The sequence below is a fragment of the Apteryx mantelli genome, chromosome 1, assembly GCF_036417845.1.
Source record: "Apteryx mantelli isolate bAptMan1 chromosome 1, bAptMan1.hap1, whole genome shotgun sequence".
In the NCBI taxonomy this organism is placed as follows: domain Eukaryota; kingdom Metazoa; phylum Chordata; class Aves; order Apterygiformes; family Apterygidae; genus Apteryx; species Apteryx mantelli.
In genome coordinates this window covers 105,996,543-106,022,485 of record NC_089978.1, presented here as the reverse complement: position 1 = coordinate 106,022,485, position 25,943 = coordinate 105,996,543, and the positions used below count along the sequence as shown (strand labels likewise).

Below are 25,943 nucleotides of genomic sequence, written 5' to 3'. Positions count from 1 at the left end.
CGACGCCGCCGCAGCCGTTGACCATGCCTAACGGCCGTTGGACCCCAGTTAGGCGAGGGGCGGGGCGCGGGGGATGCAGCTGCCTTGCACTGGCGGCGTCGGTGGCGCGCGTGCACTCGCGCGCTCTCGTCCCCGCCCCGGCCGCGGCACCGCGGCACCGCGGCACCGCGGCCCCCCGAGCGCGCCAACGCACCCGGCACGGAGCCAGCCCCGCCCCCTCCCCCCGCCCGCTTCCTGACGCTCGAGCCGCACTGCGAGCGCTCCCTCTCGCGGCAGTAACGCCTGCGCGCAGGTGCGTCACGCGACATCCTTGGCCCCGCCCCTTTCTCCTCCTGCGTGGGCGGGGAAGGGCCGGAGGGGGACCTGCGCATGCGCGCGCCGCGCGGGAGCGATGGCGGCGCCTGCGCTGCCCACGCCGCGGTACCACCACGTGGGGCCGCACGGGCCGTTCCGGGAGGTGTACGAGCCGGCTGAGGACACCTTCCTGCTGCTAGATGCTCTGGAGCAGGACGCGGCCCAGCTCAAAGAGGCTCGGTAGGCGGGGGAGGAGGGGGGAGGCAGCCAGTAGGAGGGGAGGGGCGGGGCTTCGAGGCGGTGTCAGCACGTGCCGCCGGGGCGTCGCAGGGCTGCCGGGCGCGGTGGCGGTTGGACCTAATGGCTTCTTCCCGCTGCAGTGAGGGCGGGCTGCCCCGTTCGTCGGGCTCAGGGCGTTTTATATGCTAAGGGAGGTGGTGGTAAGCACCACGGCGGTTTCTCCACGTAGGATAGGTTTGCTGGGTGCAAGGTGGTAGGTTGGAAAGTAATCGGTTGATCTGTTGTGCAGCCTCTGCTGCAAGGAGGGCTGACTGCTACTTTGGTGCAAAACACAGGAGAAACATATGTGTTTTCTGAACAGACTTGTGATAGCCTGGAGTTGTCTTTATTCTATGGGCACAAGTGGAGAGCAGGCAATCATGAACCAGATCATGCAATGCAGGCTTTGGGGGTAGTATGATCAGTAAGTATTTTGGCATGTTTGGATGAAGGGCACTTCAGCAGCAAGTTACATAGTACTACCTTGACTTATCCTGTGTCTCTTTGGTGGAGATGCTCTTATATGTTACAAAAAATGTGTCCAGAGCTTTCTCTCTTTAAATTTAGAGTTGAGATCTGCCTTGAAATAGGATGTGGATCTGGTGTGGTTTCAACATTTCTGGCTTCGATTATTGGATCCAGTGCATTCTACATGTAAGTATAATAGCACTTAAACTGTTGCATTCAATAATAATGAATATTTAGCACTGACAGTATGTATTTTTCACTTTCACATTTTTAAAACCATCTTCTTCACAGAGAAATGTTAGCCCAATTTTCCAGGATGTCAAAATCAAAGCAGAGAGAGGTCTAAACTACTTACTTAAGGTTCTGCAATGATTAAGTAGTGGTATGACTAGAATCCAGTTTTCTCACTTAGACAAATTGCCTAACTTAGACCTGTTTGCTGGGTTGAATCCTGAATTTTAGTCAGTGACTAGTCTGAGTTTTGATGGCATGACATTAATTGGTTGCTTCAGTGTTGGCAGGTAGCGTGTGTAATATTATTAGAGACTTATGCAGAGCTAGTATTAAGAAGGAAATCTTATAAATACATCACATTTTCACATACTTCAACTTTCAGACAGTCATGTTTAAGATGAGTTTCCAGTGTGTGGTCTGTTTTGTTTAAAGGCAGAAAAAATCTGTTTTGGCCTCATATTTAGGATAAAACACAGACAATTTTGATACAACATTGGATATGTAAAACAACTTATAATTAATTAGATACTTCTGTTCATCTACAGATACAAATACAGCTCTGCATGTATGTGCAACTTAACTATATCAATCTTAATGTTCACTTTTCATAATGTTTATATGAATCTGGTTACATGAATGCGCAGGCAGAACCAGAGTGATGTGTTCTTTTCAGAATTTGGATGATGGTTATTTATTAAAATTTACTAGTACATATTCTAAATTTGCAAGTATTATTTTAGAAGGTAGACCTGGGTTGTCAGATAACTTAAACTTCATTCTTTCTTTCAGATTTCACAAAATATTCTCATCTAGGTTTTGAAGAGTAGAATTTGGGGAATATTGTTTTGGAAAGCATACGCATAGACAGGTTATAATCATTTACTCAGGGTTACTGACTCCTCCTTACCCTCACAAATGGCTTTTAAGTTTTGTTTAATTTCTGTTGTATTTGAATTGAAAATTGTTCATTAAAAATAAACTTGAGTCCTTGTCTGGTAAATTAGTATTTCCCCTTATTCGTACTAAACTTCCCAAAGTACCCACTGTAGGTGGAATGGGAGTTCATGTAAGTTTTTTCTTCATAGATTTTATTATTTTGGGAATAGGAGAGAAAGAACAAACTTCTTCCATTTGGTACTTTCAGTGTAGTGTTAAGTGGTTTAGCTGCTGATATATTGTGTGTTTTTTACAGGATATTTTTTGTTGTTTACTTGCAAAGTAAAGGATATTGGAAAATGTTACTTGCATTGAAGAGTACTCATTAGTTAGCATACAGTTTCCACTGTTAAACTTCCAGGTACAGCAGTCAATAACATTTTGCTTTCAGATGTACAGATATCAACCCAATGGCAGCTTACTGTACACTGGAGACAGCTCTGCTTAACAATGTTCACCTTCAGCCAATAATTACTGACTTGGTAAGATACATGCTTTTTGTAATATTATTTTCTTTTGTAATTTTTCTAATACTTACTAGAGATTTTCCTGTAATCATCTCAAATATTTACAGGAATATGTTGATGAGGCCCAGTAATATTTTGTGTATGATGCCAGTATTTATAAAACATGGCATTCTTCCAGAGGTACTCCTTTAATCCATAAGCATACATACATCAACATGAAAAGTAACCATAAAGTCTAGAAGAACAACAATTCCTTCAATAAGTGTCAAAGATTCAAATTCAGTCTTAATCTAGTGTTACTGGACACATGTAGCACAGATAAATAGTTTGCTTTCTAGAATGGTGATATAGTTGTATTATAGAAGACTGGTGAATTTATGCAGCTTAGTAGTTTATTTTCTCGTACAAGACAATCTGTAACTATTAATGAATAATTTATTTAAAATTTGTTTTAATTTCTAGTTATCCTCTACAGGTCTGAATGTTTCATTCTTATCTGATTAATCTTTAACAGTTGCTAACTTAATGCCACAGACTTTGCTTTTTGTGGGTTTGGTTTTTTTGTTTTTTTTAAGTTGATCTTTGTGGCTGTTTAAATTCATAAGCAAATATCTAGTGCTATATAACTGTATTGTTACAAAATGTTTGTCTTCTGTATGTATCAAAGAAAATAACCAAGGCATCGTCAATTTCATCTGTAGGTCAAAGGGTTGTCACCAAGATTAAATGGGAAGGTTGATCTCCTGCTGTTTAATCCACCATATGTGGTAACACCTTCTGAAGAGGTAAGAAAAAATAGACTTGAAATGTGAAGTAAAATGGGATTTCTGCTGTTGGAGGATACAGCAAATAAGTTCTGGTATGAAGACTGAGCTCGCAGTTGTTCAGTTACTTCTCCTTAATTTGCAGTGTTTTTGCAAGAGAGTAAAGGGTGTTGTGGAGCCAGTAGTTGTAACAGAACTGTTTTCAGTGAAAATGATTTATTAGAGTTGCTTATAAAGACTAGATAGGAACAAGGATCACTAGCTGCTGCTTCTCAAAACATAGTTTCTCCATCAAGTATAAACAATGTAATTTTTATTTATAAGACTTGGTTAGGTACTCCTATAGAAGACTTTCAATGGAAAATGCAATTTTTCTGCAAAATAATACCCTCTGCTTCCACAGATTTCTGACTCTTTCAAAACTTGACCTACAAAACACACAAAAGGTTTACTGACCACCTTCCATTTAGCAAATGAGTTCACAACATTACAAGAAAATGTATATAATATATGTGACATTGCAGCTCTTTCAGTTAGAACTCAGAACAGAAGTAGCATGTTCATCTTGCAGAAGGAAGTTTGGAAGTCATTTTGCTGCATAAACTAATCATCTTCTGAATTAAAATTGACAGATTTCTAATGGCAGACTTCTAAGGATAGAGATTATGGTGATGTTTCTCTTATAATCACCACTAACATTTCTGTCATTCTGTATTAAGTAAGACAATCTTTGCTTTAACTTCCTAGGTGGAGAGTCATGGAATAGAGGCATCCTGGGCTGGTGGCAAAAATGGCAGAGAAGTAATGGACAGGGTTTTTCCAGTAGTAGCAGACCTACTTTCAACAGGAGGATTATTCTACTTGGTCACAATTAAAGAAAATAATCCAGGTGATCATTTTCCCAGAATTCTTAAATTTGCCAAACTAGATTTAATCTGGTCTATAGGTTATCAGGCTGATTGGTGAACAAAAAAGTATGTAGCATCACTTTAATATATGGTAATAGCAATGATTTAAGACTGACAGCATGTATTAAAATTCACATAGAAAGCTGCTCTGTGTAATTCTTCAGGAGTGCTACAGATAGCTAGTGTTCATTGGCATGCTTCATATAAACTATGCCCACCCTCATAGAGCCTTGTACTTCTCTTCTTTCAAGTTATTAGGGTGACTAATCTACAGTGGGACTTTTGCATAACCCAGTGCTTCTTGGAATCCTTCTTCTGAACGTAGGGCCTGTGCATTCAGTGTATGGTGAACTAGATGAAAGTATAAAATTCACTGACATTAAGAGCTCTCTAATCTAGTTTGGAGGAAACAGTAATAGGTAGGTCCTGAGCCCAACAGCTCTGCAAGACTTTAATTCCAAGTCTGAAACCTGGCTATATATCTTCTGAGCCTAGATAGCTAAGACAGGGCAATCCTTTCTCACTAAAAAGGAGTGCTGGGGATGGGGGAAAAGATGTTGTATACCTGAAGGCAAATGCCTTTATTTGGAAATGAGATCTGTTTCCTTTTTGACCTGTGGAGAGAAAATATTCAGTAAGTGGGCTACAGACTCACTCCTGATAGATTAATAGATACACATTGTGAAAAAACTTCAAAATTACTCATTCACAGCTGATTAGGCAGCTTTTGAGAGATATGATGAATTTCAGTTTCTCCTACAAATTTAGCTTCCTAATTAAACTATTTGCTGCTGGATACCATGTTGAAACACCACCAATGCACAAGTAGCAAAATACAGTACCTGAGTAGAAAGTAAAATTTATTTCTTCCTGGTAGAAGATTACTTTGCACAAAGTTACTCTCTGAAAGAGCAAGATGATATAACTTATAATCTTTGCCTTGCAGCTTATGTTTGGCAAATATTTTAGCACTGCCTTTTATGGGTTATTCGAATGCAAACCTGGTTGTAATACTGCACATTTAATTATAGATGAAATTCTGGAAACAATGAAGAAACATGGCTTAGAAGGCACAAGAGTACTTTCCAGGCAAGCGGGAAGAGAGATGCTTACTATTCTCAAATTCAAGAAGTCTTGATAACTGTTCTTAATCTTCTGCATAGTGGGTATGCAGAAAGCTGAACACAGCATATTAAAGTTGTCAAACCAATATTTTAAGCCAGGTTTTTCACACTAAAGTGTATCCTCACTTCCCAGCTATTGATCAGTCAAACTGATTAGACATAGTATTGTATTGTATTTTTATTCTGGATGTCAGCCAGCTTTTATCTGCTGTCAGAGGTACAATTGTCCTCTGGCATCCATAGGACAGTTGTGAATGGAACTGAGAAGTACCCTCTCAAGGGGCATTTTGGCATTTGCACTTAGTACTAAAGACTTTTTTTTTTTAATAAATAAAGAATTTGTATATTTGTCTTTGTGGTTTATTAAAATAATGTATTTAGTATAGTTTTTTCCTGTTTCAGTAGCTGGCCTATGCTGTATTTAAATAAACAGCAGGAAGAGGTAGTATTCATTCTAATGGTCTGATGTAGGCATCAGACACCTCTTTCACAAGTCTAAGGCATAGCTATTGAGTTTGTTTTTAGAGGGGGAAAACCACATACTGCTGAACAGAAAGACCCAGTAACTATATATCAAGAGTTTTGAGACAAATACAAGCTGGTATTCTCCAGAAGGCTTTTCTGGGCATTAGATCAGAGCTTACACCACTGATTGTTCTCCCTTCTATGGCATATGTCCCTGCAACTTCTTTCAAAAATCTGTGAAACAATGGTTTGGTTGGTAGTGAAGCTATGGTTACCATTTTACATACTGGGTAATAGTACACAAACTATGCAGGTGCATATTTCTTTTCTGTGAGAAGGTATCCAGGAGAATAAAGTGTATGAGATAGTTAAAAAGGCTAGTTACTGAAAAGTTGGATATAAGTAGAAAAGCAGAATAGAAGTTTTCTCTCAAACTCATTGTCTGGAATAGGAAGCTACTTCCTGATCACCAGATCCCCATGAAGCAGCTTTTCTCTGTAGCTCCTGCCTCGCTTTGCAGTGCCCACAAATAGGTTCTAATACAGTGTTACCCAATGGTGTTACGAGACATGCCCTGAGGAGTGGTCAGTCCTCTCAGAAAGCACTATGCTCTACAGTATGCAGCACAAAGCATCAATCTAGAGCCAGTTTGGGTACTCAGTACCACTAGTGCCATCTCTGAAAGCATTCTCAAAGATCTTTAAAGTTTGAACAGCAACCTGATGTTCTGATAAACTGTTATCTAGCTAAGGTCACAGAAGTTTTTTGGAGGACTGTAAAAACTATTCCATGTAAGACTTGAGAAATAAACAGACTACTTTGTACATACCAGCCTGCAAACATTAAAAATTCTTCCACAGGTAGAACTAACCTGCCAAAAACTCATCTAGGAGATTGGAAAAAAAGAGGTTCGGGGTATGTAAGATATTTAACAGGGTAGGTCCTATTAACAGAGACGGGTGACTACAAAACCTGAGGATTCCAGGTATTTTACTGCAAAAGAATATGGGAAGCTATTTTTGACTTCTGTTTCGCACAAGGTGTTGTTTATTCTACCCTGAAGAACTATGAGAAGTAGCGGATAGCAGGAAGTCTGGATTGGCAATTGTTTTACATCCTAAGGTAATCATTCCCCAATCTGAAAGACTACTGAAGGGCAACATTGCAGCCTCATTTAAGAACAATTAAGCACAGCTAATACTTCCTTTTCAGTAACTTCCCTGTCAGTTTGTATTTTATTTTTATATATATATATAAAAATACAATATATTTTATTTATAACTGTATATTCTTATGCATATATTATATATATGCATACACACAGAGAGGATGAGGGTCTAGATGGAAGACTCAATCACGGTGCATGTTGACCTTAATGTTATATACAGGAAGAAGTTCTAGTACTTGGATCCACCAAGTCTGAAAAAACATGGGTTTTGATAAGGGTGAAGCCAGAACTGGAGACTGTTGTTTCTTACCTTCTGAATGGCTTGTCTAAAGAATTTCAAAGGTGAAAAACTGAAAGGAAACTGGTCATCTGTGAAATAACTTGTTTTTCCACAGTCTTCGCCAGTGAAGAACATAAGTTGTGAGAACAGAAACTTGCTTACCAACTGGTCAGTACTGAGAAGTCATATTTCAGTTTGAAAACCTCCTAAGTCTAGAACCTTTCTGACTTGATTGCAGACCCTTTGTTAAGTCATACTACTTTTATTGTTCAGTTCTCCTTTAGACGACTGTTCTTATGGAGAGGAGGTTCTCTGCTCAGCAATTTGCTTTTATGCAGAATTGTTTTTTTTTAAATTGTAGTTGTAATGCAGTGTGAATGAACCGCTCTAGAAGTTTTATGTATGTTGTTAACAGCTTTGGCCAACAGAAAGTTAGGTTGCTTTGCAGAAGAGTCACAACATCAAAAGACAATTTTAAGATGCAGTCAAAGCACATAATAGACTGAAACTGCAAGTTTAACAAAAGGGAGGTTTAGTTAATCCATCTAGTTCTTAGTTATAACTAAAGAACTAGTTCAAAAAGTAGTAATGAAAGGAAGAAATGGGCAGTCATCTGGCACAATAGATCACAAAACCTCAACAGCATGTGTGGTTTTAGCATAAACCATATAGGGCAGAATAATTAAAATCAGAAGAGGAAAAAAAAAAACACACTGCTGGACTAACTAGTAACTGAATTTTTGGACAAGGAAGTATATCTGTATATACCTTAATAAAACATGAGTCAGTAAGCATCATGCTGTCAGCTGCAACTTTAGTAGAAGCTCTATTCAAAATGCAATCCAGGTAAGAACACAGGTGAGTTCTGTAAGAATTGATTTTGGTTATGCTAACATCATCCTGGTGAAGGCTCAGAACTAGTGACAGGCCAAATTACTTTTTTTAATCCTTAAAATTTTGCTGTGTCTACACACAGGTCTGCATGAACACTCACCATTTGCCAGGGCCCACCTATTCCTTTCTCCTAGAACATGAGCAAAGAACGCAACACTATTTCTGGAGTGTTCAAAAGACCTATTCCTGCATTCAGCGCACATGAGAATAAGCTGCATGGCAGATAAAGACTGTCTATGTAGTGTCAAACTTGCCAAGAAGAAAACAAAGCTGCTCCCCAGCTCCTGAGGCACCACTCAGTCATAATCAGAGAGCTTTTTTTTCCAAATACGGGCATACCTCATTTTATTGCAGTTTGCTTTATTGCGCTTTGCAGATACTGCATTTTTTACAAATTGATTTTTACAAACCCTGCATCGAGCAAGTCTGTCCACACCATTTTTCCAACAGCATCTGCTCACTTTGTGTCTCTGTGTCACATTTTGGTAATTTCTGCAGTATTTCAAACTTTTTCATTATTATTATATCTGTTGTGGTGATCTGTGATTAGTGATCTTTGGTGTTACTATTGTAATCATTTTGCGGCGCCACAAACTGCACCCATAGAAGACAGTGAACTTAATAAATGTTGTGTGTGCTCTGATTGCTCCACCGACCGGCTGTTCCCGTCTCTCTCCCTCTCCTCAGGCCTCCCTGTTCCCTGAGACACAACAATATGGAAATTAGGGCAACTAATAACCCTATAATGGCCTCTAAGTGTTCAAGTGAAAGAAGAGTCACACCTCTCTCACTTGAAATCAAAAGCTAGAAATGATGAAGCTTAGCTTAGTGCGGAAGGCATGTCGAAAGTCAAGAGAGACTGAAATCTCAGCCTCTTGTGCCAAACAGCCAAGCTGTGAATGCAAAGGAAAAGTTCTGGAAGGAAATTCAAAGTGCTACTCCAGTGAACACATGAATGATCAGAAAGCAAAACAGCCTTAGTGCTGATAGGGAGACAGTTTCAGTGGTCTGGATAGAAGATCCAGCCAGCCACAACATTCCCTTAAGCCAAAGCCTCATCCAGAGCAAGGCCCAAACTCTATCCAATTCTACAAAGGAAGCTGCAGCAGAAAAGTCTGAAGCTAGCAGAGGTTGGTTCATGAGGTTTAAGGAAAGAAGCCATCTCCATAACATAAAAGTGGAAGGTGCAGCAACAAGTGCTGATGGAGAAGCTGCAGCAAGCTATTCAGAAGATCCAGCTAAGATAATTGATGAAGGTGGCTACACTAAACAACAGATTTTCAGTGTAGATGAAACAGCCTTCTATTGGAAGAAGATGCCATCGAGGACTTTCATAGCTAGAGAGAAGTCAATGCCTGGCTTCAAAGGACAGGCTGACAGCAAGAGAACTAGAATTAGAAGTGGAGCCTGAAGATGCGACTGAATTGCTTTAACGGATGAAGAGCTGCTTCTTATGGATGAAGAAAGAAACTGTTTTTTTGAGATGAACTCTGCTCCTGGTAAAGATGCTGTGAACATTTTTGAAATGACAACAAAGGATTTAGAATATGACATAAACTTAGTTGATAAAGCAGCAGCAGGGTTTGAGAGGATTGACTCCAATTTTGAAAGAAGTTCTGTTGTGGGTAAAATGCTATCAAACAGCATCGCATGCTACAGAGAAATCCTTCGTGAAAGGAAGAGTCAATCGATGCAGCAAACTTCATTGCTGTCTTATTTTAAGAAATTGCCACAGCCACCCCAGCCTTCAGCAACCACCACCCTGATCAGTCAGCAGCCATCGACATCGAGGCAAGACCCTCCATCAGCAAAAAAATTATGACTCACTGAAGGCTCAGATGATGGTTAGCATTTTTTAGCAATAAAGTATTTTTTAATTAAGGTATGTACATTGGTTTTTTTTAGACATAATGCTATTGCACACTTAATGACTACAGTATAGTGTAAACATAACTTTTATATGCACTGGGAAACCAAAAAATTATTGCAGTGGTCTGGAACCGAACCTGCAATATCTCTGAGGTATGCCTGTACAGCAGCAGCAAGTACCTGTGTCAAAAGACATACTGCTGCTCTGCAAGCACCTGGACTTGTATTGACCAGAACTGAGACAAAAGCTCTACAAAAGGCTGTTTCGAGTAGGCAATTTACAAGATCTGCTAGATGAGTTAAGATAGTTAGCTCTTTTTAAGCAATATCTGGTAAACAAAAATTCACCTTCAGATCAGTTATCTAAATTGCAAGCAAGTCATTTGCAATAGTGAGTCTTTTTTGAAACAACTGACACAAGAAAAAATTCCAGATTTTTAGTATCAGCAATTATGAAAACAATACTGCTTGCTCCTCGGTGTGTGTTTTCTGTTAGCCTTTTTTTCACCAGTTTTAATGTTTCCCATCATCTCTTTCTTAAAAAATGACAGAGAAATTTCTCTTCTGGAAACCAAGCATTATATGTTAAGTATACAGACTTCAATTACAGACAGCTAAAAAAATTATTTTTAAAGCTCTCTTTAAAAGTGACTAACTTTGAGAAAACACTGAGCATCTAAAGATCAGCTGATGAGGTAAAGCTAATTACGTATGCAAAAAACTCATAATCTGAAAATTTAACCTATTAATTCTGAAAGTCTATCACACAGAGGAAGAAACAGTAATCCAAAGAATACAAAGACTGATAAAATTCACTTATTCCTCCCCTTTTATTGACTTTTCCAAGAAATCTAGCACAGAGCAATATCATCCAACTTAGAATATATCAATATGCTACTGCTGTTAAACAAAAAAAAGCATAAAAAAACAAATAGTGAAACACAGACAACATTAAATTCTGATACATCTGTCACGTTCGGTCAGCAAACAAGTCCTTACTGGACAGTGGAAGTACAGTGGAGGTTCAGTGACAGCTTATTTGGCAGATGGTGAAGACATTAACTGAAATAATGAAAATGCATGAACTGATCAGTGTATATGTCTTCTCTTTAAAAGCCTATCTATAATAAGTAGGTAGTGTTTTACACTGTCATGCAGGAATGACTTTGCTCCCTCCGTGCTTACTTGGGCTTCAGAATTTTCATGTTTTTAGGTTGCTGGATGGCTGAATTTTTTTGGGAAAAATCAGATTGTTATAGGTGAAAGCTCAATTTATAAACATTTTAATTTAGATCATGCTATGTTTAGGTTTTATTCTTTAACACAAAGTAATCACCTTAATTCCATGCCTTAACTTTAATGTATAACAGCAATATCCATTTTTTCTGTAAGAGGAACTATTATAAAGGTACATTTACTATAATCAAAAATTCAAGTCTTCATACCAGCTATGGTAACTTCATGTGTATGTATATTAAGAGGCATGATCTGACTTAAGTGCATAACACCATGTTAGAATATAGCTAAAAATAAGAGGTTTGAATCAACTATGCTGTGGCTTAAACACCACTTTTCAGACATAACTCTGCATCACTTCTGAATTTTTAACATATCTTAACACCTTAAAAATATACAAATTAAAATAAATTATTCTTATATATTTCTTTATATCAAAGAATAATCTTTAAACTTTTACAAAAAACAGTCCAGAGGTAAATATGGATCATATCCCACTAGTCAAGAATTCAAAGTAACTGACGTTATTTCAAAGTAGTAATTAGGTTCTTTCAACATACAGTTTAATGCCTCCTCTTCATTTACTAGTTAGCTTATAGAAAGACAGACCAACCATTTTATTTCAGAAAAACGTCTCTCGACAAAGCGGACATGTGGATTTGTTGCTAGATGTGAACCATTTGTACTGAAAAAGAAATACGACCATTTAATATGCGAACACAGTCTGGATACTAAGAACACTGTTTTATCACAAAGTATTACTTGCCAATGAAGATAACTAAGATAAAATTTACTATTCTTAAAAAAAGAAAGAAAAAAAAAAGTACTTTTCTGTGTGGGTATGTGTGAGTATATACACAATGCTGAAGATTTACTCTAAGAAAAAAAAAAAAAAACACATGAAGGAAATCTCATCCAGTCTCATTTTAGGAGAGTAGAAAAATAATGTTTTTTAAACACAGCAATAATTTTCCATTGCATGGCTATACAGCCACCAACCCATTCCAGATATACTCAGTAACCATACAACCAATGTTTATGATGACTTGGATATGGTCAACTATTAAATATCAAGACCAGCTGAGTTTACTGAAGAGCATGCTGCCTAAATTAAATTGAGCCTTTTCTATTCCCCTATCTGAGCAGATGCATCAAGATACTGTTGCTACACCCTACATAGATGTAATGGTTTATGTCTTGGTGAACAGAAAAGGGATAGTTATCATCTGTGAAGTGTAGAAATCCATCTCTCATTAAATGCTCTTACAGCCTAGTACAAAATCCATGCAAATCATTTATGAGTTCAGTTCATCCCAGATACTCCATCAGTATGATGGAGAATTGACGGTAATACAGTAAAAGTATCTGTTTTAAATTATTAATAGATATTTTGCATACTTAGAAAGATGTAGTCTAGGTACTTACCAAACAGGCTGAATGAAACTTTTTCTTGCATGTTCTGCAAGCTTTTTTGGGAAGAGAATAGTTGGAACCATGAATGACTGAGAAACAGATCATGCAATCTTCAACACCCTCAAAACGTTTATCCACATTATTTTTCCACAAAGATAAGCCTTCCATAATACTTCCATTCTAACAGAAAGAAAAAATAGCTGTTAACATCAGAATCCCTTCAGAATATCCTCTGTTACTCATAAGCACGTGAAGGGAACAGGGCCCAGTGACATTACATGCCATATACACATTGCCTGAAGACTTAATAAACTGAAATTACATGCAGTTTCTGCAGTGAGTAATTTACAAAGCCAACACATGAACTACAGATAGTAGTCAGTAGTTTAATCTTTAGAAACAGAACTATGAACTGAAATATGAAACATCCCTCACAATGAAAAGGTGGCATTTAAGAACATTTAAAAGGTGATTTTTAAAATGTCATTTACCATTTTCTTAAATTTTTTCCTAACCACAGAGGATGCAATTTCAACCGCTTCCAATCTTTTAGAGAATTTCACATACTGATTTGTGTTTTCTTCAAATTATAGTTGAGATAGCATTGCCTCACACGGCAAACTCTGGGCTACGTCTTAGAAGATTTACATTCTCAGCTTTGGCCATGGATTTATTACGACTTACTAGGGAGCTAATTCTACCTCTCCATTTCACCATCTGGAGAAAAGTAGATGAGAATGACCAATTCTATAGCGCGCTGAGTTCTACTGGTGAGATCTGCTATACAGATCTAAATGGTATTATATTATTAGGGTTATTTTTCTATCATCAGGATTCATTTAAGTTTTCAAAACTAAGGGCTTTCTCTAAACTCACCTGATGTGTAAGATACGTGCTCAACTGCAGCATCCAATTGCGCCATTGCTGAACAGCCACACCAACCCTCTTTCCGCTTTCAACTGTTATGGATCCCAGTGGGTAATTTGATGGAAGCTGTATTATTAGTTCGATAAATATATCGTCAACTGAATAAGTAGCAATGACTTCTCGTGCAGCAGATCGAGCTTTGACCTGTGAAAAAATGGAATCATTAAAGTAATAACTCTATAATCAATTAGAGATGTACACTATCTGCTGTCTTTTAATATATATGAACCATTTATACTTCACTACGCACAATTTTCTTAGACCAGGAAAACACTTTCCTCAAAGCAAATAAAAGCCCACTCATGTCTTGGCAATCTAACAAGAAGTTGCCATCCATCTTTCAATCTAGCAGTTGATTATATTTTTCAAATCTACCAAAAAGGGAGCAGCATATTGATAGTGGCATCTTCCACTTACCTCCTCAATTTCTCCAACATCCAAGAAAACCACCATTCTTTTCTAACTTATTCAGAACACAGAATATTAGTAAGTACCAACATCAACTTAATACACTGATACCAAGCTAAACTATGTTCTCATCAGTCATTCAGAGTAAGAAAAATACAATCATACAAGACCCTGTGTTACAGTCTGGTTCTGAAAAGAAACATTTCTTTAAGAGTTTGCAAAATTCTCAAGTAAAATCAAAAAAGGACACAAAGTCTTACTAACCGTCATGCCATTAAATAACTGGGTGCTAGTCTGTACAGAAGCTATTTCCTGTGAAGAAAGCACGCTGCTGACGTATTTGCTTGTAAATTTATCTACCACATTGAAGACACGTTTCTCACAGCTATTCCACCACAGCCTAACCATGGCTGGCAAGTCTTTCAATGTTATGTGATATACAGAGCAAGCCAAGTGTGGTATCTGAGATGACAGTAGTCCTGTTCCTGTGAGGGGAAAAAAAGAATGTTGAGATACTGTATCAGATGTTGGTTCTTCCACACCACATACAAAAATGTTCATACCAACCTAACTGTGGTAACTGGAACTTCATTTACATGCCCCTTCTATATTTGATATCATAACTCCATATTTGGCTTTGCCTTTCTCCATAGTCTTATTATTTTTTGTTTTTTTAGACTAACACTTCCAAACTGGAAGCTCATCTTGTAACTTAGAGGTGCACTATAGATGAACTACCAGAAATCAACAGTAATTTTCCAGAAATGACAAAAAGTTCGCTTTGGAGGGAACCAGCAAGGAGATGTTTGGAGCATATTTGAGGTTTGCAATATTCTGTGAGAGGGTACAGAGAGATAAGGGAAATCTTTCTCTTGGGATGTTGTGTCAGTAATTCCCCAAACTTCCCCATTTCTGCCTTTCTTCCTGTTATCCAAATAAACTGTTCTGCAACACAGTGCTATTCAAACACAAAATTAAGAAATGAAATCTCAGTATCTTTGCTTACATCCCTATAGGTACGTAAAATAATTTCAGTGAAGTAACTTTCAAAAGTAATTCTTCATGTTTCTCAGCTAGAAAAAACAGTTTATTTTCTGTCATTATGGTTGATTAACTCAGGTTCTTCTGAACAGTGTGATGAAAACAGACAATTTAACAAGTTTTAAATATTTTTAAAAGTCTTAATATATTAAAATGTTTATTTTTTGCTTTTATTTGTATATTAAAATTAAAAAAATCCACTTAGCATCAAAAAAAAAACTAGAAACAATTGAGAAGTTGCAGGCTAGACCACATATTTTTAGTATTTCAGAATTTTTGCATACGTTCAAGATTCAGACAATGCAGAAATAATACTTTGTCACTAATAGTGATAATCTGGTAATAAGCATTTCCTCCCCCCCCCCCCCGATTTTTCTGTAAATAGCTCTACTGTGGCTGAGCTTCACTATGGGGAATGATTGCAAAAAATTTTCATTCATATGTATGTACGTACACGTGGTGTGTGTTTTTGTATAGAAAAGATCTTCTAAATATGTATTTTTAAGCAGAAACGTATATTTAAGCCTTAGCAGTATCAAAACTCTCAAATGCACAAACATCAAATACATTTTTACTAACCTTTAACATCTAAATTAAGTTCTTCAGTAAAGAAAGTTTTTGTATCCTTATTTGGAACTTCAGAAGTTGGCCCAGAAAAGATAGGGTTTTCAGGCATTAGCCTGAACAAATGATAAAGCAGTTTATTCAAGCTTCTAGTTCTTCTAAGGTATTGTGAGTAAAGAACTCGCAGCTGATGGGGTAAAAACAAAAAATAGATGAGATTTAATAAAATTAGTTTGTCCTGTAAATGACACAGATGTTTGTGTAGGGAGGAAAAGCGATCCTGTGATTTGAAATGAATGTTTGGGAGAATAATTTAGTTCTCTGCAGCCTTCTCAGTGATTATATAATTAGAAAATGCAGCAAGGTTGTTTGAAAAAGTAATAAAGAATCATCTGTTAACAAATCTTAAATCATTATTACTAATATTACTATCCTGAACTATCACAGTGCAGAAATCTAGTTCTATTGAAGCTTTTAGAATACCACTAATTCCAGAAGCCAAATTCCATTAAAATGAAAAAACTCTGAACATATACCTGAGAAGAAGCTGCTTTGAAGAAAGTTAATGTTAACTTCCAAGTGAGAAGATATCCTAGAACAAGGCAGAACTCATCACTCAGTGGCTGGATAACTGCAAATTCTCCAACTGGAATGCATTCTAGGATGTTTTCTAGCAAGAGTTCTTGAGTGGCCAGGACAGACATAAGAGCCGCAGGAGGTGGTCTATGGAAAAATGTTATCTGGCATAATAAGCAAAAAACTTCAGCAGAAGATTAATTGAATTTATATTCACAGTGTACCTACCATCCTTATTAGTACAAGCATATATGCAGATCAAAGGGGTCTTTTACTACAGAAAAACTTACTTCCAGATTTGCACAGTAGTGCTAGATTTTAATAGTGCATTTTCCTCAAGTGGGCAATTGCTCTATTTACCCCTTGCAGGAAGCATATAAACTGAATGCTGATCACTTAATCTGAAAGGATGAATTTGGTCTATGTCTGAGCTGCTTTAACCTACATCATGGAGTGCTGGATTGCTTTCCTCCATGTTTGTCAAGTCACACCAACAAAGCAGCTAGTGAACAATCTCCTAATCACTGGATGTGTTTGGTTTGCATTTTGCATTGGATTAAAAAGTCTTTAACTCCAAAGTAAAACATACTTTTAGTTACTGAGCTAAGATTAAAAGTAAGTAAATAAATTATAGTATTCCCTCTTCAAACTGTAGACTTTATCTGATTCAAGCTGTATAAAACACCCAGGTCTATTTTGGAGATCTTCACTTTTATTTCAATTCACTGATAAATTCATCTAAGAGGAATAATCCATGAAACTAAAGTTATCTGTACAGCTGGGCACATGCTGAACATAGCAGTCGAGTAAAAATCTCTCAAGATTTTACAATACATAGGACATATGCTGCAGTTACTCTAGTAACTGTACCAAGAAAACAATTGCAAATACTGGTCCCAGTGGTAGCACAAAAGCAGATATAAGCAATTATGTTGTATAATTTCAATGTTTATGTCCCTTTTGTCATAACCATGTCATTTTTACTCTTAACATCTCCTGACAGACTACTACTCTGCTGCAAATCACAATCCATATAAAAGATATTAAAAATAGGGAAAACAGTAATGAAAAACAGGACAAAAAAATCCTTACAATGCTGATTCCTCTTCTTCATCACCATAAGATTTGAGATCTTCATCATCAAACTTAGGCAATTCAGGCATTAATCTATAGAGATAGGGGGGAAAAAAAAAAATCAGATTTAATTTTTACTGACTATGCATTTTGACACAAGTAATGCATAGGTCATTGCTTATCAGTGAACACGTTACTGGTAAGAAATAATTGCCATTATTTTATTGCTTAACAAGAACACAGAACCTTTAAGAGATACGTTACCATTGCAGAGTTTTCTCTTAAATGGCAAAGGCCAAAGAGCACATAACCTTGCTTAATTGTTTTCCGAACATTTTAAACTTTCTGAATCATACTAAAATAAACTTCTCTATCTCAGTACAAGGCTATTACCAATTACACCTTCATGCCTCAGTATAATAAAAGATGATGGTAGCTTTGAAATCTTACCCTCCACTCAGTTGCCTTATAATCTGCATTTTGAGCAGTCAAATGCACATACTATTTTTCAAATTCTGTATTCTATCTTTTGGTATTAGAGATAACCAAAAAGTTCACAGGAATACTAAATATTTTTCTTCACTTCATTTTCTTTACCAAATTAGTGAAAATGAAGAGGTCATGCTATTTACTGATACTTACAGTACGAGATCAATACAGGAACATTTCAGTTTACATTTTAGGATTTTATATGAGTGTTGAAATAGGGGCTATAAATAAGCAGCTTATATTGATATCTAAGTAACTACGGTACAGTTTCACCAGAAAATAAACTCTTATATTCATGTACTGCAGTAGAATTTCTCAGTATACAGTTAGTCCACTTTTATAAGTAAGCTTAGTATTCACAGCTTTAGATAATGTACTCTGATACAGAACACAAGTTGCCCAGCTAACCATTTTCTCCCATATTGGAACATCACTTTGCTAGACACACAACTGTAAGTGCATATTCTACAGCATATTAAAAAAAAAAAAAAAAAGTGGAGGTAGTGAGAAATTTGTTGATTCTTACTTATACAACATGTGATAGACAGAAATCTGCACAGGTCTAGCCCGGAAGAGCAATAATGGAGATAATGTATTTAACAGAGTCTGGAGTTTATCCGGAAGATTTGTTTTCTGGCCTGCAACAAACTTCGCTGGCAGTTTATGGTTTAACAACTGGTCCTTCGATATGTATGTTAGAGCTTCACCCAAAGACGTTAATACAGAATTTTGAAAAGCGCTTTCAGATGCATTTTTGATTTCACCTATTTAAAATGGAAAAAGACAAGCTGTGATACAGAATGCATGGATATTAGCATAAGTAAGCTTAACTAGAAACAACTCAGACTGCACTTAGAATATACCTAATTTTAAGAGTCACAGAATGTTAAGTGTCAAAAAAGTGAGTTTTATAAGCTACATTAATATAATGTTTCTATAAATAAAAAATATGGCCAAGTTCTATTTCAGACTGATCTGACTTGTATCACATATTCACTATTACTGTCCTTGCCAGTTACCATATACTTGCCTGTGACTTTCACCAACAAGGGTAACAGCAAATTGTGAACTCCTTCAGAAAAGAATTCTTTCCATTCACTGATCAAGTTCACAGGAAGGTTTTCAATAGTTTCAGGAGCTGCAGCTTCAAAGTAAGCACTAAGGGCAGATGCCAAGTCACAACTGGCACAAGCAAAAATTTGCACAAGCGGGACATGATAAAGTGAATGATTTTCACTTGTTGTCTAGGAGGAAAAAAAAAAAAAGAGAGAGAGAATTTCTTCACTATAAATTTGTTTTAAAACAACAGTTGCTTCACATTCACTTTCTACATAGAAACAAATAAAACAACCAGAAAGTGTAATGTCACACAAAACTCAGCTGCAAAGACTACTTTAGAACTATGAGTTAAAAAAAAAAAAAGTTTAAAACTATCTGTATTTTTACTGAAATTGTCACAGTGAATTTCTGAATCTCATCAAGGTTTAGAATACTAGATTGCTTTCTTTATATGCCTTTCTTTATGATAGAAGGAAACTGCCATCAAGCGGATTCAAATAGAAATGTATGCATCTGTAGCTTGTCAAGTGAGCCAAAACTGCAATATGAAGTGCTCTCATTTTTCCCTCCTAAACATAAGAAACATTAATATCACGCTTGTATTTTCCAATCACAGAAAGAAATTGACAACACGTTATTCTAAGCTGGAACTATTCAAGTGGCTGCCTGTAGAAGATTTCCTCCCCACAACCTAGCTCCGCCTTTTTATTTGTCCCAGACAATCGCTAAATATTAAAAATACTCCTAAGCATTTAATCTATGCAAGAAGTTTTTCCATAGAAGTTCGTTGTTGCTGTTTTTTAAAAAGAAAACGAAGTATACAGGCACATACAGCATAGGTAAGATTAATCCTGGCATCAAGAAAGGCCACATGGAAGTTTCCAGCCCTGGTGATATTTTCCATTTTATGGCTGATCTGCTTTCTGAAAAAAAAAAGATCATGCTTCCTTGCAATTACTGACCTATCTCATCTTTGTCTATAGAGGCAAACCTCAAACTTAAAAAATGCCTTTTGCCAAGAGATATGTCTGTCCTTCTACCCTAGTGACAGAGGGCACTGTAATTTAGTAACAGAGGCTAGATGGTCAGAGATTCTATATCTTTATTTGATTTCTAAATAAGCAGTCAGCTGCTCACTGATTTTTTTTTCTGACAGCTGTTAGACTATAATATTCAAGTTCTGCATAATCATTTGGATATTGATAGACTGATGATGCTTTCGTTCAGTCAATTTTAACATATCATGTTAGACTTCAGTTTTACAGATTATCTTCCAACATAGAGATCCAGAGCAGAAATATTTTAAAATTATTCTCCAATTATCAATACCACTAATAAACATATTACTACATGAGAGATGTAACTTCATCTCAACATGCAAAAGAGAGAAGTATTGCTTGTGCTTTTAAGCCACACAAACATTGCCAAAACTCAATGAAAAAGAGGATTTTGTGCAATTCTTTTTAACCTTCTGTCAAATATTTGCTAAGCTGAGAGAACTACATCCGTCATATCCAGAGAAAAATCTAAAAAAGTAAGCACATCAAAACCAGAGATGCAACACTGATGTGGTATGTAAAATTTGGTTTTAGTTCCATATTTTATTGAGATACTTTTTTTAAAAAAAGTTATCTTCGAAATGCTGAAAACATAGTTCATTCCTCCAAAGCACTAGAAAGTTAACATGAGATGAAAAAAGTTAAAACGCTTAAGACCGTCATGTTCCAAGCTGTCTGAACGATTAGAATTACTCTGATTTCCATTCTTCTTGGTAACCCTTGTGCATCTTTGTTCAAATTTAATTGCCATCTAAAGTGGTTTCTACAATGTTTTGCTCTATTATCCCAACATACACCTTTCCATTTTGTAAAGATGCTCACATATAAATAGATAGGTGAACTTTTAACATACAGCATTCTAAGATTTAGGACAAAAGGTCCAGCAAGAAAGCACACTAAGATGACAATAACTAAGTTTTTTCCTAGCCTACTTTGCATTTTAATCCCCTGCTCAAAAAAAAAAAAAAAAAAAATCGGTCTAGGAGGCTCAGAGGGCAGTAGGAGAATGCTATAAGAGGAAATGCAATGGCTAGCAATAATCTTTCATTTTACCTCTAACCAAGCCAGCATGGAGCACATGATAAAGTCCCATTCACTGTCAGCCAAAGGAGCTGAAGAATACTTCAGCAACAAAGGAAGGAAACGGATCATCTCTATGTTGAAACCAAGCAACTGAGCACTTGTTTCCTTCAGATTGCTGCAATAAAAATACAACTCAAGTTTACATATCTTCATGCTGTGGAAACAAAGTATTTGTGTTCTTACATTTGCTTCTTCTCTTAGGAGAAATTAGTCTTATACCAGGCTCTGCTCTATGCACTTTTCATACCCTTACTCTGACTTCCAGGGTTTGAATCCTGCATTAACTACCAATCCTATATATGCCAGTTAACAGACACAAAACAAACCATCAGAACTACCTGCTCATTTGTATGTTACTTTAATGGATTCCTAAAATTGTACAATTTACTTATCAACATAGTAACTCAAATAATATACTTACATGAATTGTAAAATTTAGCAAATTTTAATTAATGCAACAAAATTATTATTTTTTCAATTAATAAAGTGACCTGTTTTCAAATATAAGCCCTCGAATGTTCCCATCTGGTACATTATTTCAGGGCTATGCTGTGAGAATTTTTCCTCACTATGCTCAAGACAGATGAACCTCAGATTATTTTCACTTCTTGCTGGAAGCTAAGTTTTCTAAGTTACATCTTCAGGTCCAGAATTAAAAAAAAAAAAAAAAAAAAAACAAAAAAAAAACCACACACTAAGTTTGGCACCCAAGTTTTATTCAAGCTACTTACATAAGCAATATGAAGTTTGAGAACTGAAAAGCCAGCAAAACGTACAAAACCTGGTCAGTTCTGAGTGGTTTTAAAAACACAGTTGTTATCTACGTGCATAAATAAGCTCTTAGTCTCCCAACCTTGCTTTCATATGCCCCACCTTCAAGCACTAGAGCAATTGTCTTCACTATGACTTATTAAACACTTAAAGACAGGTATGTCGAACTGAGGGATCCAGTTTTACAAAGGCTTAAAAATTTAGTATTAATGCAGCAGATGTCAGGTGTCATTTACAAAAAAACCTGTTGATTTTGCTTGAGTTAGTAGACCATTCTGTATTTTTAAACTCTTACTGGGGCGGGAGGGAGAACGACATCAATTTATCTCAAAGTTGCACCCACCAGCTAAAAAGAAAGCTGTCTTCATTATCATTTTTCCAAGATATTATGATTTTTAGTATTCCAGGTAGTAAATGATCACAATCAATACTTCTGTCATTCAAGCAGGAGTTCAAAACGGAAAGACACCCAAATGCTTCTATAACATAATAAAGATACGTGAAAAAAATAATAATGCATATGCAATAGGTTTTAATTATCAAGACAAGACGAACATTAGAATGTGTGTTAATGGACTGGATCTTTTAATTTGAATTTAATGTTAACATCTTAACATAGCTTGGATAATACCCAAGTCTTTTTCTTTCAACAGTTCATCCAAAGTTCATCCAACTGCAAAGACATTTCTTTCTAGTAAAGACGATATGATGTCTTAAAGGCAGGCATTATTACAAAGTAACGTTCTTAAATTCTAACAAAGTGGGATGAGTTAAGAACATACTGACCATCAGTACTAGAGAGCTCTGTCTGCATGCAAGTCATGAGTTTGGCCACACAGTCAAAGACAAGTTCTTTCTTTTCTTCCTCAGTTAAAAATGAGGAGAGACACTGAAGTGTATGCAATCTGCCCTCTGTTAATGGAAGAAACCTGTTCACACAAACACAACACCCAGAATGAAACAAACCCCAAAATTATCTAGTAAGCGAAATGTCAGTTGGTTTATAATGGTCACAGAAGAACTACTTAATATCCTGTAATTTAACTAAACCCATACACTAAACTGAATTTCACTTTTACATACTTGCACATACATCCACACTTCAAAATTTCCAATCTTCAGATGTCATTCACCAGAATCAATACCATTTAATATCATTAAAAGTTGCAATGTAAACAACAAGATTATATGGGCTGTAGTATTAAGATACCCTTCGCTTGTTTTAAAAAGTTGTTTCATCCCACACGATCCAGCGTTTCCTTCACGAATCACTTTAGCCATGGTTAAGGACCACAGTCTTCCATGTTCCTCTGATCTTCAAGGAAGAATAAAGACCCTGGTTAATATATACAGATGCACAGTTCACCACAAAAGCATTTGTATGAAGTTAGAATTAACACACACAAGGAAATGTGGTGGCACTAAATACTCGATAAGCCACAATTAAGAGTTGTATTTCAATAGAGGTTTTACTTTGTTCTTACATACCTATCAAATATTGTTTGCTGAAGGTTAGTTGTATTACTAAGTGTACTGAACTTCTCATATGTGATGTGCATTTCTTCTAACATATGAAGATATTCAAGAAGCAAATAAGGAGGATTCTCCAATTCTTCAATCCACTGTAATGAGTACAGCAGTTCTGCAACTAATTAAACAACAAAAGTAACTGCTGAATATATTCAGTGCATATGCAAAAAGTTTCAGAAGTTTTAACACATTAAGAAGTTGACATTTACATACAATCTCGGGTGCTTCAGAGCATGAACTGCATATTTGCTATTGCATCATAAAATACACAAAAAAGTTACAATAATCAATCCTAGATGTTCAGGAAATTTTAAAACAAAACACATGGCAAGGACTAACTCTTCTCCATTGTCTTTTTTATTTCTTGCAGACAAGGTAATCAAGATCTAAATTCAGAAAAAAAATAAATCCAGTGTTAATATGCGGCTACTTCATCAGCTCACAAAGACTTACACGAAACAAATGCATTTCTCTTCATAGTGAGATTCTGGAGGCGAATAGCTAATTTCATAATGCTGGGTCTGATTTAAGAATTTGCATGCAATATTAATATTCCATAAATAAAAACAAACAAGTTCTACCTGGTGGAATTAAGAAAAAATACTGCCTCAAAATATCTTTGTGTTACAGCAAAACTCTCAAGACATTTATTTGATGGCATAGATATAGTTCCTATTGCCCACTGATGCCAATGCACTGAAAAGTTGTTCTTTGCCAAAATATTTGAAGTTCAGCATAAATTCAAACTCTAAATTTAAAGTTCTGCTGAGACAGCATGCATATAATCACAGAAGGTCCTAGAAATACAAACACTGTACTTGCACAAACTCATACTTTTAAAGGCAAACTAAAGTAAAAAAATGTAAAGGATAAAAGGATAATTTGTAATATTTATATGCCAAATCTTTACTGTTCATTTCTTATTATCAATTCTGGTTGGATTATAACTACTATAAAATCAAATTCCTTTAAGTTTTACCATTTTAAACTTACTTATATTGTCAATTTTCTTTCTTTCAGCATCATCATATCCATGGACTATACCATTTTCCAACATAAACAGCACCATTTTACTTAATAAGGCTGAAGTACACAGATGGCTGGGAAGTTTAGTTGCGCCACACAGCTTAACATACAATCCCAAATGCTCACAATTCATACTCAGCCTTCCTTCCAAAAGAGGTTTGTGCATCCACTGTAATATGTGCATAAAAAGAGTATGAACAATAAATGACATTTTAATGATATGTAGAAGAGTTATAATCCATTGAAAATTCAGAGTTACTTAAAAAATAGTCAAGAAAGAGTCAAACTACCATCAAAAGCATAATGGTGAAGATGAGCCATTCCTATTTAAATTCAGTTTGTGTCAAATTTCAGTAGTTAAAAAAAACTAAATTAAATGCACAGATGTAACCTGAAATTGCATTGCTGCCTGAGAAATAAATATATATCTTTAGAGCTCTAAATATCTTATACAAGGTACAAGAAATAATAAGGTTATTGAAGCTTGGTGGTTGGACAGGAAGTTATTTCCTTCCCCTTTCTCCACTTCACATATGCTAACATTTTATTTACAGTCAGCAATTCATATTCCTCTGAAGATACTGGAGTCCTCTCACAAAAGTAATCTTACAGAAGACTTAAACATAAGAACAGCCTTACAAGGTATATTCTGTTAGACACTAAATTTCTGAATTAAAGTAAGTTGCTGGTGTTCCATGTAGAAAAGGTTAATTTCACAAATTCTGATTTTCTTCAGTAGTACTTGATGGGGCCACAAACATACATATTTTCTCTTCCAGCAAGGGAAGTGGCTGAAAGAACCTCTGGTCAGACATGTGTCTTCATAACCACAGTGCTATGTCAAAATAGGCATGTTCATTATTCTAAAAGCCAAAGCCTTCAAGACAGGTAAGATCAACAACAGCATGAAAGTCAACTACCATTTTCATACCTCAGTGGATAGGGACTCGTGCAATTTCTCCCATTCAGTTTTGTTTGGTGTGACATGCTCAACATAAGCTCCCACAAAATACCCAGTTAGTCCTTCAGCTTCCAGAAGCTTAGACAACAAATCACTAACTGCAGAGGTCAAAACCTGCAGGCTGAGAAAAGGACAAAACATGGCAAGCAAGTTTAGCACTATTCAGTAAAACCAAGCTGCCTTGTTTTACCCTGATACAATGCTGTACCAATGGCTTTTTAAGTTGTGCTCTAAGCCACAGTTCTCACCTCTGACAGGCTGAAAAAACCCTAAACAATGAAGATGCTAATTAAATACAGACTAGCATAGCCTTGGACTGTTCTGGAGAGCAATATATTATGAAATGGACAAGTACAATTACCTTTTAACATCCAAAGAGGAAGACTGAATTTGATTCTTGACCCACAGTGCAGATTTATGCAAAAAGGTGCTTTGTTTCTGCATACTCCGAAGTTGATGTACAAGTGAATTTACACCAGACATCCAAGTGTGCTTTAATTTAAATATAAGTAAATCTATCGTAGGAAGAAAAAACAAAAACAAAACAAAAAAAAACACACACAAACAGGTAAACTTC

At 36.3% G+C, this 25,943-nt stretch overlaps 2 protein-coding genes across 8 annotated transcripts in view; one reads left to right on the top strand and one right to left on the bottom strand.

Annotated features, from left to right (window-relative positions):
• The first annotated feature begins 368 nt into the window (after positions 1-368).
• N6AMT1 (N-6 adenine-specific DNA methyltransferase 1) lies at positions 369-7,061 on the top strand. 2 transcript variants are annotated; one of them, XM_067299488.1, is made up of 6 exons: positions 369-534; positions 1,141-1,227; positions 2,603-2,693; positions 3,380-3,463; positions 4,190-4,331; positions 6,980-7,061. In XM_067299488.1, exons 1-6 carry the CDS (start codon positions 392-394, stop codon positions 7,015-7,017), a joined length of 585 nt encoding a protein of 194 aa, XP_067155589.1. In that variant the 5' UTR covers positions 369-391; the 3' UTR covers positions 7,018-7,061. The 2 variants fall into 2 exon arrangements, with proteins under 2 accessions (XP_067155589.1, XP_067155583.1); XM_067299482.1 differs by lacking the exon at positions 6,980-7,061 and adding an exon at positions 5,382-6,970.
• Positions 3,532-25,943, bottom strand: part of LTN1 (listerin E3 ubiquitin protein ligase 1) — a 39,208-nt gene continuing 16,796 nt past the window's right edge. For 2 of the 6 annotated variants that reach the window (XM_013955296.2, XM_067299476.1), the window contains 17 exons: positions 25,728-25,881; positions 25,337-25,487; positions 24,373-24,574; positions 23,338-23,497; positions 23,060-23,164; positions 22,636-22,778; positions 22,193-22,328; positions 21,049-21,193; positions 18,909-19,122; positions 18,405-18,642; positions 17,408-17,482; positions 16,276-16,462; positions 15,755-15,926; positions 14,399-14,619; positions 13,676-13,870; positions 12,812-12,979; positions 10,957-12,071 (listed from right to left, as the gene is read on the bottom strand). In XM_013955296.2, the coding sequence (XP_013810750.1) occupies positions 12,009-12,071; positions 12,812-12,979; positions 13,676-13,870; positions 14,399-14,619; positions 15,755-15,926; positions 16,276-16,462; positions 17,408-17,482; positions 18,405-18,642; positions 18,909-19,122; positions 21,049-21,193; positions 22,193-22,328; positions 22,636-22,778; positions 23,060-23,164; positions 23,338-23,497; positions 24,373-24,574; positions 25,337-25,487; positions 25,728-25,881 (2,729 nt within the window). In that variant the 3' untranslated portion in view covers positions 10,957-12,008. Of the gene's footprint in view, positions 3,871-4,343; positions 4,965-10,956; positions 12,072-12,811; positions 12,980-13,675; positions 13,871-14,398; positions 14,620-15,754; positions 15,927-16,275; positions 16,500-17,407; positions 17,483-18,404; positions 18,643-18,908; positions 19,123-21,048; positions 21,194-22,192; positions 22,329-22,635; positions 22,779-23,059; positions 23,165-23,337; positions 23,498-24,372; positions 24,575-25,336; positions 25,488-25,727; positions 25,882-25,943 lie in introns of those variants that run through there. The other 4 variants (XR_010884630.1, XR_010884629.1, XM_067299478.1 and 1 more) reach the window with 4 other exon arrangements.

What these genes read in the sequence shown, in the direction of transcription:
- N6AMT1 (XM_067299482.1), top strand. Translation starts at nt 392, where the DNA reads ATGGCGGCGCCTGCGCTGCCCACGCCGCGGTACCACCACGTGGGGCCG. An exon ending in TGGTAACACCTTCTGAAGAG is followed by an intron (nt 3,464 to 4,189) that starts GTAAGAAAAAAT and finishes TTAACTTCCTAG; the next exon opens with GTGGAGAGTCATGGAATAGA. An exon ending in AATTAAAGAAAATAATCCAG is followed by an intron (nt 4,332 to 5,381) that starts GTGATCATTTTC and finishes ATTTAATTATAG; the next exon opens with ATGAAATTCTGGAAACAATG.